This window comes from Sciurus vulgaris, assembly GCF_902686455.1.
Source record: "Sciurus vulgaris genome assembly, chromosome: 4".
In the NCBI taxonomy this organism is placed as follows: Eukaryota; Metazoa; Chordata; class Mammalia; order Rodentia; family Sciuridae; genus Sciurus; species Sciurus vulgaris.
In genome coordinates this window covers 16780790-16798365 of record NC_136464.1, presented here as the reverse complement: position 1 = coordinate 16798365, position 17576 = coordinate 16780790, and the positions used below count along the sequence as shown (strand labels likewise).

General features: G+C 49.6%; 1 protein-coding gene across 1 annotated transcript in view; it reads left to right on the top strand.

Annotated features, from left to right (window-relative positions):
* Positions 1 to 7087: 7087 nt before the first annotated feature.
* Positions 7088 to 17576, top strand: part of HABP2 (hyaluronan binding protein 2) — a 28945-nt gene continuing 18456 nt past the window's right edge. Inside the window, exon 1 of the mRNA XM_079137447.1 lies at positions 7088 to 7252. Coding sequence (XP_078993573.1) covers positions 7145 to 7252 — 108 coding nt within the window. The 5' untranslated portion in view covers positions 7088 to 7144. The remainder of the gene's footprint in view (positions 7253 to 17576) is intronic.

Genomic DNA, 17576 nt, shown 5'->3' with positions numbered 1-17576 from the left:
ATGAAAATGAAAGAGAGGAAAATAGATTAACACAAATCAGTTATTTACTATGTGCCATGCACCTGCGGCACATATCATCTCATTTAATGCACACAAAACTTACGTAAGACAGACTCGGAGAGGTTAAGCCACTTACCCTAGATCACACAGAAAATAAATGGCCTTTCTTTTGGTTCTCACGCCAGCCCAGGCTCTTGCTGGGCTCAGAGTGCAGAGGCAGCATGGAAATGTGCTTGGGAAAGACAGCAATACCTGGCAGTGACTAGAACTACATTTTAGAGAAGCCCTCAGAGGTCTCTCTTCCCTAAAAGCAAAAAGCCTTTTGAAAACATCACAGCATCCTGTATTCAGAGAGCAGACAAGTCTAGACAGAAAGAAAACACCCAAATCTCAAGATTCCTCCTGTTTCAGGTATTCCATTACGTCGGGTGGGGGCGGGCGCTTTCCAACATGCAAAACGTATGCAGAATTTTATTCAAAAATGTTTAATAAATCAAAGACGCACTTAGAACAAGAAGCGTCACACGCCCAGATGACGGCTCTTTGTGAGGCTGGAGATCCAAGGAGGCAGACTGTTGCCGCAGAACTGATTGATGGAATGGGAGAAACTGGGAAAACACGCTCTCTCTGCCATAGACAACCACGGAACAGAGGAAATTAAAACACCGGAGTGAAGATTGAAGGCCCACTGAAAGATTAAAGAAAAGCAGCAAGTACAAATGGGCAGATTAGTCATTGCGTGAAGGTTCCTGAGGTGTCTCAGCCACGTTGGGCTGGGAGGCACTGGGTTGGCAAGGTGTGCGGCATCGAGGGCTCTTCCAGCTCTCCAGGCTCTTGGGTGGCAGGAGTCAGAACTGCCGATGGTGGGAGCCAGGGTCCACGTGGTAAGAGGAGTCTGGAGTCCGAAGCTTGGTGTGGGCCCTTGCCAATGGAGGGGTGTCTGTCTTCTGATCCAACATGGCTGCCCCCTGTCCGTCCATCCATCCATCCGTCCATCCACCCATCCAACAAATATTTATTGCTGCTTACGTCATACAAGATCCTAAGCCAGGGACGAGGGTACACCAATGACGGCGACAGACACGGTCCCAGCCTTATGGAGAACAGTGCATGGGAGACAGAGTCACAGAGTGAATCTGGAGAAGTAAACAGAGGTCAGCTCCAACGGGGTCTCAGTAGGAACTTGGGAAGATGAAGACTGTGAAGCAGCGTGCGATGTATGTGATTAGGTTTTCCTAAGTTGTGTGCTACTGGATCTCCGAGAAGAGATGCGACAGGAGGCAGGAGCCAAAACGGGCAGAGCAGTGGGTGAGGCTGCTGCAGGAAGCCAGGCAGGAGATGGCAGCAGGAGTGGAAGGTGCTAGAAGGATTTGAGATGCATTCCGGAGACGGAAACGTGTCCATGATTTGGATTGGGGGAGGAGGAGGAAAGGAAAAGATCAATGATGGTTTCCAGGTTTCCCACCTGAAGACATGTGTGCCATTTTCTAAGGTGGAGAGATGCAGTGGAGCTTATTGGTTCCTTCTGTCCCCGGCCGGGGTTGGCAGAGCACCTGCTGGAGACACACACCTCGGGGAGAGTGGGCATCATGGGGTCAACCAGACTCCCGACTGCCCAGCAGAGGGCCACCCTTCCTCTGGCCATGCTGAGCAGTCACGTGGCTAAGATCAGATCTTCACTGTCTCTGAGGGATTCCGCACCCTGTTAACCAACTCCTATCCCTGCTCACCAGCTAAAAAAAAAAAAAAAAAAAAATCAAAATTGACCTGAACTTGACCAGGGAATGAACTCATTTTTTCCTGTGAAATGGACTGAGGTATGATGTAAATCATGCCAAATGATCTGATTCCTCTTTTTCCTTTGGCCAGCAAGGAGCCTGGCTATCAGCCTGAAGCTGGGTTTTATTACTGTGTGGGGTTTATGGTTTCCATAATGGCATTCTCGTTTTCTCTTGATATTGATTAATCTAACTAAATGTCTGTCGCCACTTGCAACATCTGTGGATCACCCTGGCCACGTTCGTCTTTCAGCCGTTGCTGATTAGACCGTGTAAGGGCTGGGGATGTTTACTCAAGATCCCTGGTGTCATTCAGGTTCCTGAATTGGCACTTGACCTGTGGGATGCTAGTGGTTGGGGTGGGTGCTGTGCTACTCTAAGGCTCCCCCTCTTTCTAGCGCCCCCTTTTATTCAGCTGCCAGCCATGGGTGGTGACCGACCCTTAGCACAGCCCCTCTCTACCTCTTGCCCTTAGAGACTTCCACGGGGGTAGCCCATGTCCAGTGAAGAGACCATCCCAGTACAAAGGCCAACCCCCTTGGCTCATGGTACCCCAGCTCCAGAACTTTCCAGAACTTTCTGTTGTGACTTATTGCAACCCACCTCCTCCTCTGCCCAGTCCTGCCTGCCTTCCTCCCCCCATGAGTATCCATGCGAAGAGCACCACATCTTCCCCAGCCCAGGAACTTCCTGCACACCGTCTCAGCAGCTCTGCCTGTTTCCCAGGAAACCCAACCTAGGACAATAGTGGCTGCCGTTGCTGGAAGGACGTGATTCCTTAATAGACACTGGCCACGTGCCACCCACCCCATAGGGAACAGTGAGGAGGAGGAGGAGGAGATGGCAGTGGCAATCCTGGGTTAGATGTTTTCTCCAATGAGAACTCGGGGGACTTGCCCTACGTCCCAGGAGTCCACTCGGGAGCATCAGAAGGCACTTGGCTTGCTGTCCGGAGACTTCAGATGCTGGCGTGCTTCAAGCCATATGACCACGGACAAGTTATTTAACCTCTCTGAGCTTCGCTTTAATTTAAAAATGGGCCAAATCACCTTGCAGAGTTGTTATGAAGACGTTATGAGCCCAGGATCACAATGGTGCCTGAATCTCAGAAGCTGCCCAATAAACACTGGCTTCCTTCACAGGCGCGGGGCTCACTGCTGTCCTCCAGGGCGGAGGACGGCTGTGCTGCACCGAGTCTCCAGTGCAGGTGAAGGCTGGGGGCCTGGGGCATGGTGGGCGGGGTTGCTGACAAGGTCTTTCCACTGCTCTTTTCTCCCCAGCAGTGGGGACCTAGGGGTTCATGGATCTGGTGGGGGCCCCAGGAACAAAGGGAAAGAGCAGAGACAATGTCTTCTCTGATCAGAGGTGGCTCTGGGAACTTACCAGCAGACCAGCCACATGTCCCAGTGAGGGTCATCGCGGAGATATCTGCCTGCAGCTGGAGCCTGGTCTATTGCTTTACCCACTAGAGCCCTGCTTGGCGTAGAGTAGGTGCTCAATAAACATGTACAGACTGAATGACTAAATGCTCTTTAGTCCCCCCTCTAGAGATGCCCAGAGGGGAGGGGTGCATGCTTTCCGGGTACTCTCCAAAGTGGCAGTGTCCCATCAGTCCAGAGCCCTGTGTTCTCTTGTCTAGTCCCCCCTCAACTCATGCAATGCTCTGCTGCATCCAGGTGACTTTCTCCGACAGCAGGAGTCTGCAAACTGCAGGCCTCTTTTTGTAAATACAGTTTTTTTGTGTGGTTGTTTTGGGTACCAGTGATTGAACCCAGAAGGGCTTTACCATGGAGCCACATCCCCAGCCAGCTCCTTTTTAATTTAATTCAATTTTTTTAATTTTAAGACAGGGTCTTACTAAGTTGCTTAGCATCTCGCTAAGTTGCTGAGGCTGGCCTTGAACTCACAATCCTCCTGCCCCAGCCTCCCTAGCTCCTGGGATTACAGGCATGCACCACTGTGTCCATCTGTCAATACAGTTTTAATGGACATAACCGTGCCCCTTGACAGAAGTACTTTCTGTGTCCGTTTCTGTGGTACCATGGCAAGATGTGTGAGGCTGCAACAGAAACGGTATGGCCAAGGAAAACCTGAAACACTTACTCTCTGCAACTTTCAGGAAAAAATTGCTGACCTTGGTTCTAAAAAGGCCAAATAAGGCAAGAGTCCTTGCCAAGAAGTGGCCATTCTTCCCTGGTTTGCAGACTGGACCCACTGGGCGCTTCTCCTCCCAAGGAGGCCCTGCAAGCACCATGCAGCGAAAGCCTTCCCTGATATCAAAGTCAGCATGTCTGCAAGCTTCTGCTCCCTGCCAGACACTGCATGAAGCACCCTGGCCTTCAGCCTCCCATGTACACCTCTGAGCATCACCGCAGAGCGGGAGCCCCATCGACCCTGCTTTACAGATGAGGAAACTGAGGCTCAGAGCTGGTAAATGACCCGAAGTCACACAGCAGGGATACAGCAGGGCTGGAGCCCAAGCCCAGGTCTGTTTGGAGTCCAGGCTGCTGCCCTTAGGCCCTTTCTGCTGCTTGCCCCACACAGAGGGAAGAAGACTGGACACACATTCTTTCAGGCCCAGCAGGGACTTGCTGTGATAACGATCCCCACCCAGCACATTGAAACGTGGGTCTCTGGCCGGGCACTGTGAGGATGCCGTCCCTCGGGTGGAGAGTAAGGCCACTGGAAAACCAGGTGGGACAGGAGCTCTGTTCAGCCACCTGTAACCCAACACGTGAGAAATGGCACCAGAGCACCCAGGGAACAGAGGATGGGCAACAGTCGAAACTCCCATGGGAGGAGCAGAAAGGCTCCCCGTTTGCATTTCAGCCCCAGAGATCCCAGGTAGGTTTGTTCCGACTCCCCAGATAAAGACGTATTGCCTGACGAGACGCCCCCTCTGTCCTTCTGAATGGAAAGGATCAAGTGTCTTTTAGAGACTTCTCCCCTTTAGGACTAAGTACTGAAGCTTCTTCAATTTCACATTGTCAAGATGACAAAACTTTGGGGAAATAAGAGACAATGGCAGAGTTACTACTAAAAGAGCAAAATTGTTCCCTTCTTGCTTGAAATAAAGGGAAGATTACATGTCAGGGAAACTCATCCGGATTACAAAGCTGAGCAGCACACCTGCCCGGGTCACTTCCTGTAGACACAGGAAGAAAAGCCTCTGGTCTGTTTTCTGGGAATCTCTCCACCGAGCCAGAAGGACATTAGTATGTGAGGTGGTGAGGGAAAAAGAGATCCTGGTCACACGAGGGGTTCAGTGGTGTGGCTTGCCTGAACATGGCCATTTGGGGTTTTGCTGTCTGTGTGGGTGCTGTGCAGGCTCTGGCAAGGATCTGGAAAGCAGCCAGGGCCTCCCATGTGCTGCCCCCTGGACCTCTCTCTTCTGTGATCAGATAACCACCAGCATCCTCCGGGCACATGAACGACCCTGGGCCACCTTCACCACCTCCCTGCCCACGGAAACCTCCCAGCTGTGAGGATTTCCGTCCCAACCTGGCTCCTTTCTTTTTCATACTTCTCACTAACTGAAATTAACTCATTTCCTCTTTCATCCTCAACCAGAACATGTGCTCCTAAGAGAGAAGTTCATGTCTGCTTCCTACATCCCCCTGTTTCCAATGCCCAGCTCACACTAGACCCTCAGTGAGTATTTGAGAATCTTCATGTAGTGATCACCAATAAGTGGAAGTGTGCCAGAAATTTTACAAATGCTTTTTTTTTTTTTCATCCCATTTTTCTTTTCACATTAGCTGGCTATGTTGTCTAAGGCATCCTGGTTATAAAATGACCAACTGTCACTTTAAAAAAGTGGTGTGTTGCTCATTTCATCCAACATCAATTCATTCAGCCTCTGTTAAGTGCCAGGCAAGTGCTCAGTGTCTACGCTGGGAATCCAATGCCTCATGAGATCTTGTGAACTTTGGGTCTGATGGGGCCCGTGTGCGAACAAATATTAATGAAGCAGCAATAGCAGTGCATCATTACGACCCAGATAAATGCTAAAGGAAAATCACAGGTATGGTTTCTGAGGAAGTAATGTTTGAGCTAATACCTGAAAGATGCATGAACTAGGTGAGTTAACTAAATTAAACTTCTCAGCAATGAATAGGAGCAGAATTAGGGTCGGAGAAAGGATTAGAGGGTGGGTATGATAAGCTAGAGAAGAACTCTCTAGAAAAAGGGACTAGCATGTACGTGTGTCATAGGGGTCAGGTGGATGTTGATCAGAAGGAGCTCATGGCTGCCCAAAATAGGAGAGAGACAAAATAAGGGGAGAAAAGAAGCAAATGGAGGGCTATTGAAGCAGTAAAGTGAACTTGGTTGGTCCTCCAGGCCCCCTTGGTGCCTGGGACATGGACTTTGGCCTTCTTCTGCACTGGGACTTGAAGGATCCTTATAGCTAGCAACCTGATTTCCCCACATGGGAGCAGCCACGGAGCAGTTGGCAAATGTGGAAGGGGAAGGGCACAGATGAGATGTGGCTCAGGTGGTGGCAGCATTTCAGAACCTGAATTTAGAACTCAGGTCTAGAGGATTCCTGGAGCCTGTGCTTAGATTCCTGCAGGTGGTCAGGAGTTTATAGGAGCTCAAGATCATGCCTATTAAGGAGACCAATTGTGTGCACATGATCCTATGCTGACTAGGTAATCGCTTCTTTATATAGTCCCACCTGCAACCAGTGTGTCTAAACAAGGGACAATAGTCCCCAAATCTGAGCACCATGTTTTCCCCTTCCCCTTGATGAAAGAATGACTCCAACAAAAGGGGGAAATGAGTCAAATAGTAAAAACCTTACATAATGAGATTTAAAAGAAAACTTTTGAAGCAACAAGCAACTGTGGGCAACACTTCAAAGGGTCCAGAATCAATGTTTGTCAATAGCAGTTTTGCATCTTTTAACTTATCTTTTATAAAGTGTGATGTTATTAGGAGCCCATCCAGGCCTTCATTCTGTTTGAGATTTGATAAATCAGAAATCTATCAACCTTCTCCCCAAGTCAGCAATGGAAGATACCTCGGCAGGTGCCTCACCTGGTCTGGAGTCTATTCATCCCGTGACTGAGATGCAAAGATACACCTTCAGCTGTCTGCACTGAACACTCAGTGGATCCCAGGTGCACCCAGGAGTTAGGGGTCCCTTTGTCGCAGCCCCTTTCTTTGGAGATTTTCTTCCCAGAAGAGAAATCATCCCATGACTCAGCCCAGCCCCAAAGTTACCATTTGTTTAATCAAGATAGTTGGTCTGCAAAACATTAAACAGTATTTGATGCCTAGTTAATAATTTGCATCCTCTTCATTTGTTCCTGAATCCTTGGAGACTGACATTTTCCCCCCTAAAGGCAAAGACAACAAAAGAAATGGCATTGAGAGCAAACCCCAGGCCTTCAACTGTGAGGATGTTGGCCAGGATGTCTGATCTCCACATTCTGCTGTTAACTGTTCTTGTGGGAAAGCCAGTCATGGGGGTAAGTGTCCTTTTCAAACATCTATGGCCGAGAGATCCTGAGGTTATTGGGAAGACAAAACCTGTTGTGCCAGGAGCACAGAGAGACTAGTTGGGAAAGGCAGACGTTGCCAAGTTGACTATGTCCGGAGTCCGAGGCTCCTGAAAGCCTGTAGCTTGGGCTGCTGTTGAGCAGCCGAGTCCAGGGTGACATGCGTCTGACTTGATCCTTCTTGGAACAGAGTGTCCCTGAAAGCATTCCAAGGAAGGAGACTGGGGGAAGAAAATCCTCTAGGGCACGGATTGTCATCTGGCATGGATCTCGAAGCCCTATTGAGAGGCCAGCCACCGAGAACCACAAACTGTCTCCCTAGAACAGTATGTGTATGTGCCGGAGATGACACACCCAGATCCAGCCTTTTGGAGCCAACACTGGGATAAGATCCACTGTGCTTTGGCCTTAGCAGGGAATCCTGCTGCCTGCAAATGGTCCTGGCAAAGAATTGGCTTAGATGGGTTAGATCTGGGGAGAGGCTTTGTGATTGGTATTTTCTTCTCCTTTTTTTCCATGACCGCAGCGGCTGGGGCAGAGAGGGTGATCAGGGACTGGAGGGAGGTTGAAGGCAGTTAGTCCCATCAGAGGATCTTGGACTGGGGACTCAAAACCTTTGGGACGAGAGGAGTGGTGGAGATGTTGGCTCCTGCTGTGTGCCATTGTGGTCCCAGTATCAGCAGGATCTCTGCAGGTAAGGGAAAGGGGGCCTTAAGCAGAAATCGAGCCTCCTGGGAGTTCGGTGCTGGACGTGGGCTGAGGCATGACTGTGGCCTTGGGGCCAGGGATGAATCTCAGCTTTGCCACTCTGTGGGTGTGGAACGTTGGACCAGGAACACCATCCCTGTGAGTCTCAGTGTTCTCGCCTGCAAACCAAGTGCTAATCTCTCACAGATTTGGGGAAGGTCACAATTAAATGAGGTCATACATGTGGCTTGCAATATATGTGAGCTCTTTTTACTTAAAATTTCCAAAATGAACACAGCTTCCCTATAAAAATCAGAGAATGTTTCCCTTTGTTGGGAAGTGGGTGGAAGAGAGTGGGCAAAGAGGATAAGAACTGAAAAAACAGCCTGAACCTCTGTATCTTATTAAGTACCTTTGCAGTTCATTTCCCATTTCATTCCAAAAAGTGTTTCCTGAAGGAAGCAGATTAAATTACAGGTTTTCTCATTGGCATGTTTTTAAGACAACAGCTTCGCCTCCCCCTCAGTAAGCTCTGCTCAGACACCTCTCTTAGCCACATAGTAAGCTGCCAAGTGACTCACTTTGGAAAGGGGTTTCTTTTCAAATTATGACTCGTGTATGTGCAGTGGCTGCAATTACAGATTGCTATCAAGCCCCCTGCATCGTTTGATTGCTTGTTGCCTGTCTGGGCCCAACACACAGCAGAAATCCCACATGTCTAAAGAAAGACTGTGGAAATTATCAGAGGCCCATGAGAGGCCCAGAGAAAGTAGCAGTCGGAAGGAATTAAGCCTAAAGTTTGCAGGCAAGGAGTAGGGTTGATGCAGTCTGTTTGAAGTTCACAAAAGGATAATGTTCCCGAAAAATCCCTTTTTTGCAAGCCCCAGTGAATTTTTAGGGTTAGCGATGAAATTATAAGTCAATAATGGATAAAAGAGAAAATATGAGAGATAGCCTTCGGGCAATGAGCTTAGTCAATTCCAAAGAGAGGATTCGGGGCTTTGGAATGTTTTCTTACCCAGATGTGTGCCAGACAGGTGGTCGGGAAGGCGGCTCAAATTCCACAGGCCAGTGCACGGGCATCCAGAGGAAAGTGGCCAAGTCACTCAGATGCTTTGGAGAGTTTGGGGCATCACTGGGGGACAGAAACCACAGAGCCAGATGGGCTGGGTGGCCTCTCCCACCCTTGGAGCTAAAAATAATAACCAACTGTCACCATGTAAAAAGGAGCCCCGAGTGCCAGGCCTGAGGTTTCTGCAGGTTGGTTCATCTCCCACAAGGATCCTAAGTGGTAGGTACCATCGCTGGTCCGAATATATATATGTGGAGCTGGATAACTTGGCCCCAAGTCATGGAGCCAGGAAGCAGAAGAGCTGAACTTTAGATGGTAGGCCCGGGGCCCTGGCTAAGCGTGACACCTCTTTGGTCACATCACAGAGGCACAGTCCTTCCCATAGGTACCGCGGCTCTTAGATCAGGGCCAGTTTCTGGGTGGAGTGTAATGGTTTCCACGTGCCTCTGAAATTCTGAAGCAAGGCATTTGCAGGTTGGGTGAAGACTATCCACTGGAAAGACCTTTGGTCGCTGTCCCATGAATTTGGATCACATGATAAACATGATGCCTACTTCTCTTTGGGATCGTCTTCAGCTTGGATTTCAATTTTGCTGTCTACTTGTCAAAGAGCTGTGGGTCTGATAGCATTGCTGTGAACTCCAGGGCATCCTTCCCATGCCTTCCTATTCTGGTCTAGACTGGTTTTTCCATAGTTATCAGTTTTGAGTACCTGAACCCAGGACAGATGAGTATGTGAGTCCTGTTCTCAGATTAGAAATAAGTCCCATGATGCTAAACTACCTCGCTGGCCAGGATTGGGACACAGGTCTGTCCAACTCCTTGTCCATCATAGGAGGCCCACTCAGTTGTCAGGAAGATGAGGACTGTCCAGAAATCTCATGCTACTGTGGTTCGTAGGGTGACTTCAGGCACACTGAACTGGCTGCAATGGAATTTGACTTCTTGCCGGATCAGAAGCAAGAGGACAGTTCTCGTGGGCCTGTACTGCTTATCTCAGCCCAGCCCAGAGAGGAGCCAAGACAATTACTTTTCCTGTCCCTGACAAAGCTGTCTTAAAATTAAAATGCTTGCTTGCTCACATTTATTTATTTATTTATTTATTTATTTTTTAAATCCTGGAATTCTAGAATCTTCCCAGGTAGAGAGCTGCAGAAACGGCTGCTCAGCCAAAGGTTGTGACTTGGCTGTTGGGAGTACATTCTGCTCACAGCCCAAGTTTGATTTGGCAGGTAGAAGGTCAGCCTGCTGAGTGTCCTAGTTTTCTTTTAGTTTCCAGGCAGCATTTGAAATCCACAACATCTCATACAGACACAGATCTCCAAGTGTGTTTGAAAATGCGATATTCTGGTGACACTGGACTCACATTTGTACACTTTACCAGGAAGGGGAGTAGCAGGCGGTCTGAAGCATGAGTCTCCAGGTCCTGTGGTCCCTCTGCCCTTCCCACACCACTGGTGCACATCAACCTGGTTCTGTCATGAAAGAGAGAGAGAATGAGAAAACACGCTTGTCTGGCTATCGCTCAGAGACGCTATGGATGTTGAAGCATTGGAATCAGCCTCCAACGGACAAACAACCGGTTCCAGCATCTGATTGATTCCAGCTCCCCAAACGGCATGGGTTTCAGGACCAAGGAAGACCTTTGACGGGCAGATGTGAACCCAAGCCTCAGCTCCCCAGGATGCCGGTCTCTTTCAGATCAAGAAGAAGCAGAAGAGATGTCCCTCTCTCGTATTCCACAGTCTTCTCGAAAAGGGAAGATTGAATTTCACTGCAACTTCTCATAGATCTTTTTTTAAAAAATGGATCCTAAGCGCGAGTCCAGCTCATTAGCTTTGGCAATGTGCACTGGTATTTAGGGAAATCAGGTCGCAGGAAATCACATGTGTGTATAGGCACAGATACATTTACATTCTGAACTCATTAGGGCTTCCTAAATGCACAAGCAATTTTGCTGCCACAGAGAAACAGCATGGCAGAATATTCGGCAGCCGGGATTTTAAATAAAACATGCTTTTTCTTCATAATTAATATAATAAGGTTTCCTGGCTTAGGGCTTGGCAAAGATCCCAGGGAAAATGGTGGGGGGAGGGAGCCAATGTGATGTGCCTGTGACCTGACAAACAAGTTCCAGGAAGACTTTGTGCTGAGTGAGCTCTCCTCAGTCTGCCCCTCCCCCAAGAGTGCACTCAGCAATTTGTGGAAAAAAAAATTCAAATTACTGACAACAAGGGCTGATAATAGTAATAATAATAGCAGCGATCAATTTTAAGTCTTGGCCCTATGCTAAATACTGTGTGTTTTATGTTTATTATCTTACTGAGGCTTTCCAGCAAGTCCAGGAGGTAGGAACCCGTGTCACTGTCACCTCACAGATAAGAAAGTAAGCCACAGAGAAGTTCAATAATCCATCCAAGATGGCGCCCTGGCAGGTCGCAGATTCAAACCCATCTGCCAAATGTCAGCATCCATGCTCTTAACCACTGTGGTATAGATCCTCATGCCAGGCCCTGCCAAGAACAGTGGGACCGTTCAATGTGGAACCAGGGATGTCAGGCTGGGCAGCGGCCTCAGACTGCTGCTTGCAGCAAGAGATCAAGCTGATCTCACCTGGAGGCTCCTCAGGGCCCCTGAAGCTTTACCTCTGACCCCAGAAGGATTGAGTTTTGTCAGCTAACCAACCAATTAGGTCACTGATTTGAGTTGTTTTGTCATGAATTAATCCCATCTTGGAAAATTTTGCCACAGCCTCAACAAGTTTCCAGGTACTTTTGTTAAACAGACTTACCTTTTCTCTATACTGATTTAAAGGACAGTGTCTCTACTATTAATGGAGAACCAAACAAAACAAAGTGACATGCTGAATGCTGGCTGGCTGTCCTCAGGCTGGATCCCTGCACTGAAGCTTGTTTCTCCTTGTTGGAGGCAGATCAGCAAGAAGTTGAGGACAAGATGCGCCAGCCACCCCAAGTCTCTCCCTGGGGTGGGACTGGGCTGGTTGACAGTAACTTGAGAAGACAATGACTTATTCAATGTTATTTCATACCTTGGCCAGGCACCACCTAAATCAACTCAGGGACCACCTGCGGGTCACCTTCCACAGAGTGGAAAATGCAAAAGGGAGGGCAGATTCGGTGGTGGACTGGTTCCCAGCAGTGGGCACTCACTCTGCTGAAGTTACCTGGCCAAGAAGGTTAATGTGAGGGCTCCTGCCCATGGAGGACTCAGACTTGGCCTACTCTTTTGTTTTATCTTTTTTTCAAAGGACCTCAGGTACATTATCACATCCAGAAACGAGGGTTTGTTTCTCTCCAGTCTCTATCCGGGGTGGGCTCACTTCCTCACCTCGAACCTCACCTCTTCCTGCCTAAGTCTATTTGACCCACGTCCCTGGGATGGTCCATTTGTACAGATATTTCTCATTGAGTGGCCACCTGAAGAGGGATCCATTGCAAATCCTTGTTCCTTGAGGAACCAAATGCCCTTAAATAAAACAACAGACTGGGTAAGGGAATTCTTACTTTTATAATTGAGGAAACTGAGGCGTGGAATGATTCGACAGCTGCACAGGAACAAAGATAACCCTCAACCTCCTTGGGTCACTTGGTCACTTGGTGGCCTTGCATCGGTTGCAAATGCACGTTCTGGGCCCAGCCAGGCCCATGAAGCACAGCATCTGCAGGTGGCCCAGGGTCTGTGCTGTTATCAAGCTCTCCAGACAATCCCTATACACACTGAGGCTGGAGACCCAGTGTCTTTAAATAGCGATCTCCCAGGTCCACAGGGGGGACACTCTTCCTCCCTGCCCTTGCCCATCCCTGCTGCTGCTGCCACATGAAGCTGCGGCCCAGCACCCAGGTAACTGGGTGGGGCCTGCACAGGCCAGCTCTGGAGCAGGGGAGCTACACAGGGTCCCTCTGGGCCAGGCTCAGAGATTGGTGTCAGAGCCAGGAGACCTGGGCTCCAGTCCCTCCCACCTGCCAACCCACTCAAGTCCCCATGCAAGCCGCCTCACTGGGCCTCGGCTCCCTCCTTTGTAGGCAAAGGGTCCTGGGTCAGTTCCTCTCTGTGAATGGCTAGCCCAGGCTCTGAAGAAGGAAACCACTGACAGGCACCACGGACCAGTGTCTTCTCCTGTGGTATCTGAATTTTCCCACCAAAGTTTCCCTCCAAACTCCCCTCCTGCCCTGAGATCTGGATGAAAAGATGGAAGCAAAGCCACAGTGGACCTGCCAACCCTGAGGCAGCACTGAGCGCCTTGTGTGCCAAGGTGGGAAGGGTGACTTCCTTGTGCATAGGAAGGATAGACTGGCACTGCCGCATTACCACCACATGGCGTAATGTTTAAAAATGGAAAAATAATACTTTCCATGTTCCTGGTTTCCATGTTGGTGGGCATGTGGAGAAATTGGAGCCCTCACTCACTGCTGGTGGTATTATAAAACACATCTGCCCTGGAAAACAGTATGGTGATTCCTGGAAAAAATGAAGCATAGAACTACTACGTGACCCAGCTGTTTCATGACTAGATGGACACCCAAAAGGATCGAAGGCAGAGACTCCAACAGATACCTGAACATCAACGTTCATAGCAGCATGAGAGCCAAAACGTGTGGACAACCCAAGAGTCCACAGTAAATAAATGCATAAAGAAAACGTGACAGAGATAGAGAATGAAATACTATTCAGCCATAAAAAGGAAAGAAAGTTTGATGCGTGCTACAACATGGACAGAACTTGAAAATATTATGCATGATGAGATAAAGCCAGTCCCAGAAAGAAAAATGCAGGATTCCTCTTACATGAGGCACCTAGAATAGGCAAATCCACAGGGACAGAAGAATAGAGGTTATCAAGGGATGTGGGGAGGGAGGAAGGGAGAGTTATTGCCTAGTGGGTAAAAGTCATGTTGGGGATAAGAAAACATTTTGGACATAGATAGTGGTGATGGGTATGTTGTGAGTGTAATTAGTGCCAAAGAATGCCACACTTAAACATGGTTAAAATCATATGTAATGCTACATACATTTTACCACACTTAATGAATAAAAGGACCGTGTGGCTAAACTGCTCTTTTCTTGATGTGGCTAAGCAGAAGCAGAGCAGGAGGGCGGTATGGGGACAGCACTTGGGCTAGTGATCTGGACACTCATACCTGCGTCCTTCTATTCACTTCACTTCCACTATTCACTCTGGTCTCAAGCTCTGCCTCCAGCAGTGGGGACCGGCCCCCTGAACTGTGTGCTCATGTCCCTGTCACCTCCCAGTCCAGTAGCTGCAGCCTCACTTGGCCACAGTGTGGAGTTCTCTCCTGCCCGACTGCCCTTGGGAGTAAAGCCACCCTTCCCTGGTGGTGGGTGACATCTGCTCCACCAGGTGCGTGGTAGAATATCCAAGGAGGAAGAGATGGCTGCGATCCGGGCTCCCACCTTTCACCTACAGGAGAAAGGTCTCTCTGCTGTTGGCTCTTTCTACGCTGGGCCTCTGGCCCCCAAGAGCAGATCTGGCTCCCTCGCCCCCCACTGCCTGCCAATCACCTGAGAACACTTCCATCGACTCCGTGCAATACCTGGAACACAGCCTTTCTGTCTTGCCTTCCAGAAGGTTTGAACTTCTGAAAGGCAGAGGGAGAACCTTGTCAAAATCATGACTAGATTCAAATAATCACCGGATGGGACAAAATAGACTAGATCTCAAAGCCCATTCCAAGAAAGTTGCACTGTCAATTCTACGCTAGACCTTGAGGCAAGCTTGCTGGTGCCTGGGGAGAGTTTCACACTGCCTCGGGCCTGTTCCTGACCTCTGGAAGGTCAAAGTCCTGAGCCCTGGAGCCACTGAGAAAGTCCAATTTTGGGGTGGAAGGACCTGTGACTGGATCCATTGCAAAGTTCCCACCGGCCTGTGTGCGAGCAGCATCCGAGCCCAGTCAAGAGGAGGAGCTGATCAGCTGCCAGTGTAGTTTCAGCCCCACTGAAACTAGGAAGGCAGGTGGCTGGAGAAGCGGGCAGTGGCTTGCGTGCCTTTCCATCAAGGCGGAGAGTTGGTTGAGATGTGTTTGCCACAGGGACCTCCTGAGGCTCACTGTGTGCTGCCCCCAGGGACCAAATGACCTTCTATGTAGTCTGCCAGGCCTGAGCCTCTAGAGATGGACCTTTGATAAATATAAAGCTTTCCAAGAACAGGGTTCTGACATTTTACCCTGGTTCCACATCTGCCCCTCCTAGGGTTCTGTCTCCTCCTCCACCCTTTCACGACGGCGCCTGCATGCCTGGGTTCCGTGGGCCCTTCCAGCAAGGGCCAATAAGAGCAAGGACACCATGTAAGACCGACTCTCCATATCCAGCTCCAGCATTTACTAGTTGGGTTATTTGGGGCAACTTAATCTCTGCAAACCTTAGTTTTCTGCCCTTTAAAATGGACATAATTACTGTACCTAAATTATCCAGCATCATGTGAGGCAAACGAGACAAAATACATAGCATGGTCCCCAGCTCACGGTCAGCTCTTCATAAATGTGAACCGAAATCCTTTTCCTGGTCTCTTCTCCTTGTTAGTTATCACAGCCTCCTCCTCTTCCTCCTCCTCCTCTTCCTCCATCAGTCTTCTGCTTTGGATTTGCAAGTCCAAGAGTAAGGGTTCTTCTATCCTCTTGTTGTCCCTGTGGAAAACTGAGCCGACTGATGGGGTGAACAGAGCGAGTACTGTGTCCATTCTTCCGCTTGGAGGCCTGTTCTGGTCAGTTTCAGGATGTGGCCCTGAAACCCTGTGGTCCCCTCCGAGGCCCAGCCTTCCACCTATGGTACCCAGATACGCAGCCTGGTGCAGGGGGTCTGGTTCCCACGTCCCTCACAGCCTCTCTGTGGGTGGACCCAGGGAGCCACAGACTGACGCGCCCCTGTTGCACAGTGGGCAGGGGCAGCCTCAGCCTCTGGAGAGGCCAGCTCTGCGCGGGCAGTCCCCGTGTCTTCTATCTTAGCGACTGCCAGGCCAAGCCTAGGAAGGGCACGCCTGCCACCTGCTGGCCGCAGGCAGCACGACACCTGGCGGTCCCTTCGGCTCCGGCTAGAGCCAAGATTCCGGGCTCTGGCCCACAGGTGCTGAAGGCCCTTCCCCACTGGGCCACCAAGAAGGGCCGTCCCCAGAGTTCTTCCTCCTGTCCTGCGCACTTCTCAGGGCTGGCGGTAGCCAGCGTGGCCCGCCCTCTTCAGTTCAGAGAGGAGAGTTCCTGAGGTGGAGAGGGAGGTGCTGCCCTCCGGACAAGTTCAACGGAGGGCAGGGGAAGCAGGGTACAGCGACCATGGCCAAGCACTGGCCACTGGCTGCCCTGAGGCGAGGTTGGAGGAGGGTAACACCTGTCCCCGGGCACGCTGACACCGGGTGTCCTCAGGTGCTCCCTGTACCCGCACCCCAGGCCTCCCTCTCTCGACCCAGCCCAGCCCCCCAAAAAACACCTGTCCTGTAGCAAACGGGCAGAGGCCCAGTCCAGACCGCATGGTCTCCCTTCTTTCCTTGGTTTTCTTCTTTGGCATTCCTTTCTCCTCCCTCGATTTTTAACTTGTGAGTTTTCAAACCTACAGAAGAATGGAAATAATAACCCCGTGAACATCCTTCACCCACAAGAATCAACTGTTAACACTTGGACACGTTTATGCTCTCATGCTTCAGTGTGTGTGTGTGCGTGTGTGTGTGTGTGTGTGTGTGTGTTTTCTTTTGTTTGCTGAATCATTTGCAAATAGAGAGCAGACGTCTCCCTAAATACTTGAGCAGGCACATCTTAAGTACATTCTCCTAAGAAATTATGGTACCACTAACCATCCCCAAGAAATTCAGCATCATATGATAGTGCCACGTAAATATTTACATTACCCAGTTGTCTCAGCAATGACCTTTATAGCATTTTTCTTGTCAATTCAGGATCCCATCAAAGATCACACAACAAATTCAGTTGCCACGTCTCTTAACAAAGGACAATCCTCCAAGTTTTTGGCCTCCTTTGTGGCTGACTTTTGTAGAGTGGAGGCTGGCCCTTTTGTAGAATACCCTCAGGGTTGGATCTCAGTTTGGACTGCGCCTGTTTTTCTGGAATGTTCTCTGCCAACTTTATGACCTGGGTACTGCACATCCGGAGGTGTTTCTCTTTCTGTCTCTCTCCCTCTCTCTCTCTCTCTCTCTCTCTCTCTTTCCTTTCTAATCTGTCATCTTCCTACTTCCCAAAGGTGTTTAAGGAAACCACAGCAAAACAGAAAATTAAAACTTCAGCAGAGGGTAGAAGAGGCAGATCTACTGAGCTGCCCACATCCCGCGGGTCCTGGGAGGATACACCCGCCACGCTGAGCTTTCCCACAGCCAAGACCTGAAGGGAAACCTGTCAAGGGATAAAGCTCTCATTTTCTGATCAGAGGTCAGCAGACTTTGTCTGTAAAGTGCCAGATAGTGATTTTTCTGAGCTGTTCTTTCTCTGTCACAAATATTCTGACAGTGTTAGCACAAAAGCAGCCATTGGAAAAAAAAATGTAAAAATGGTCATGGGGC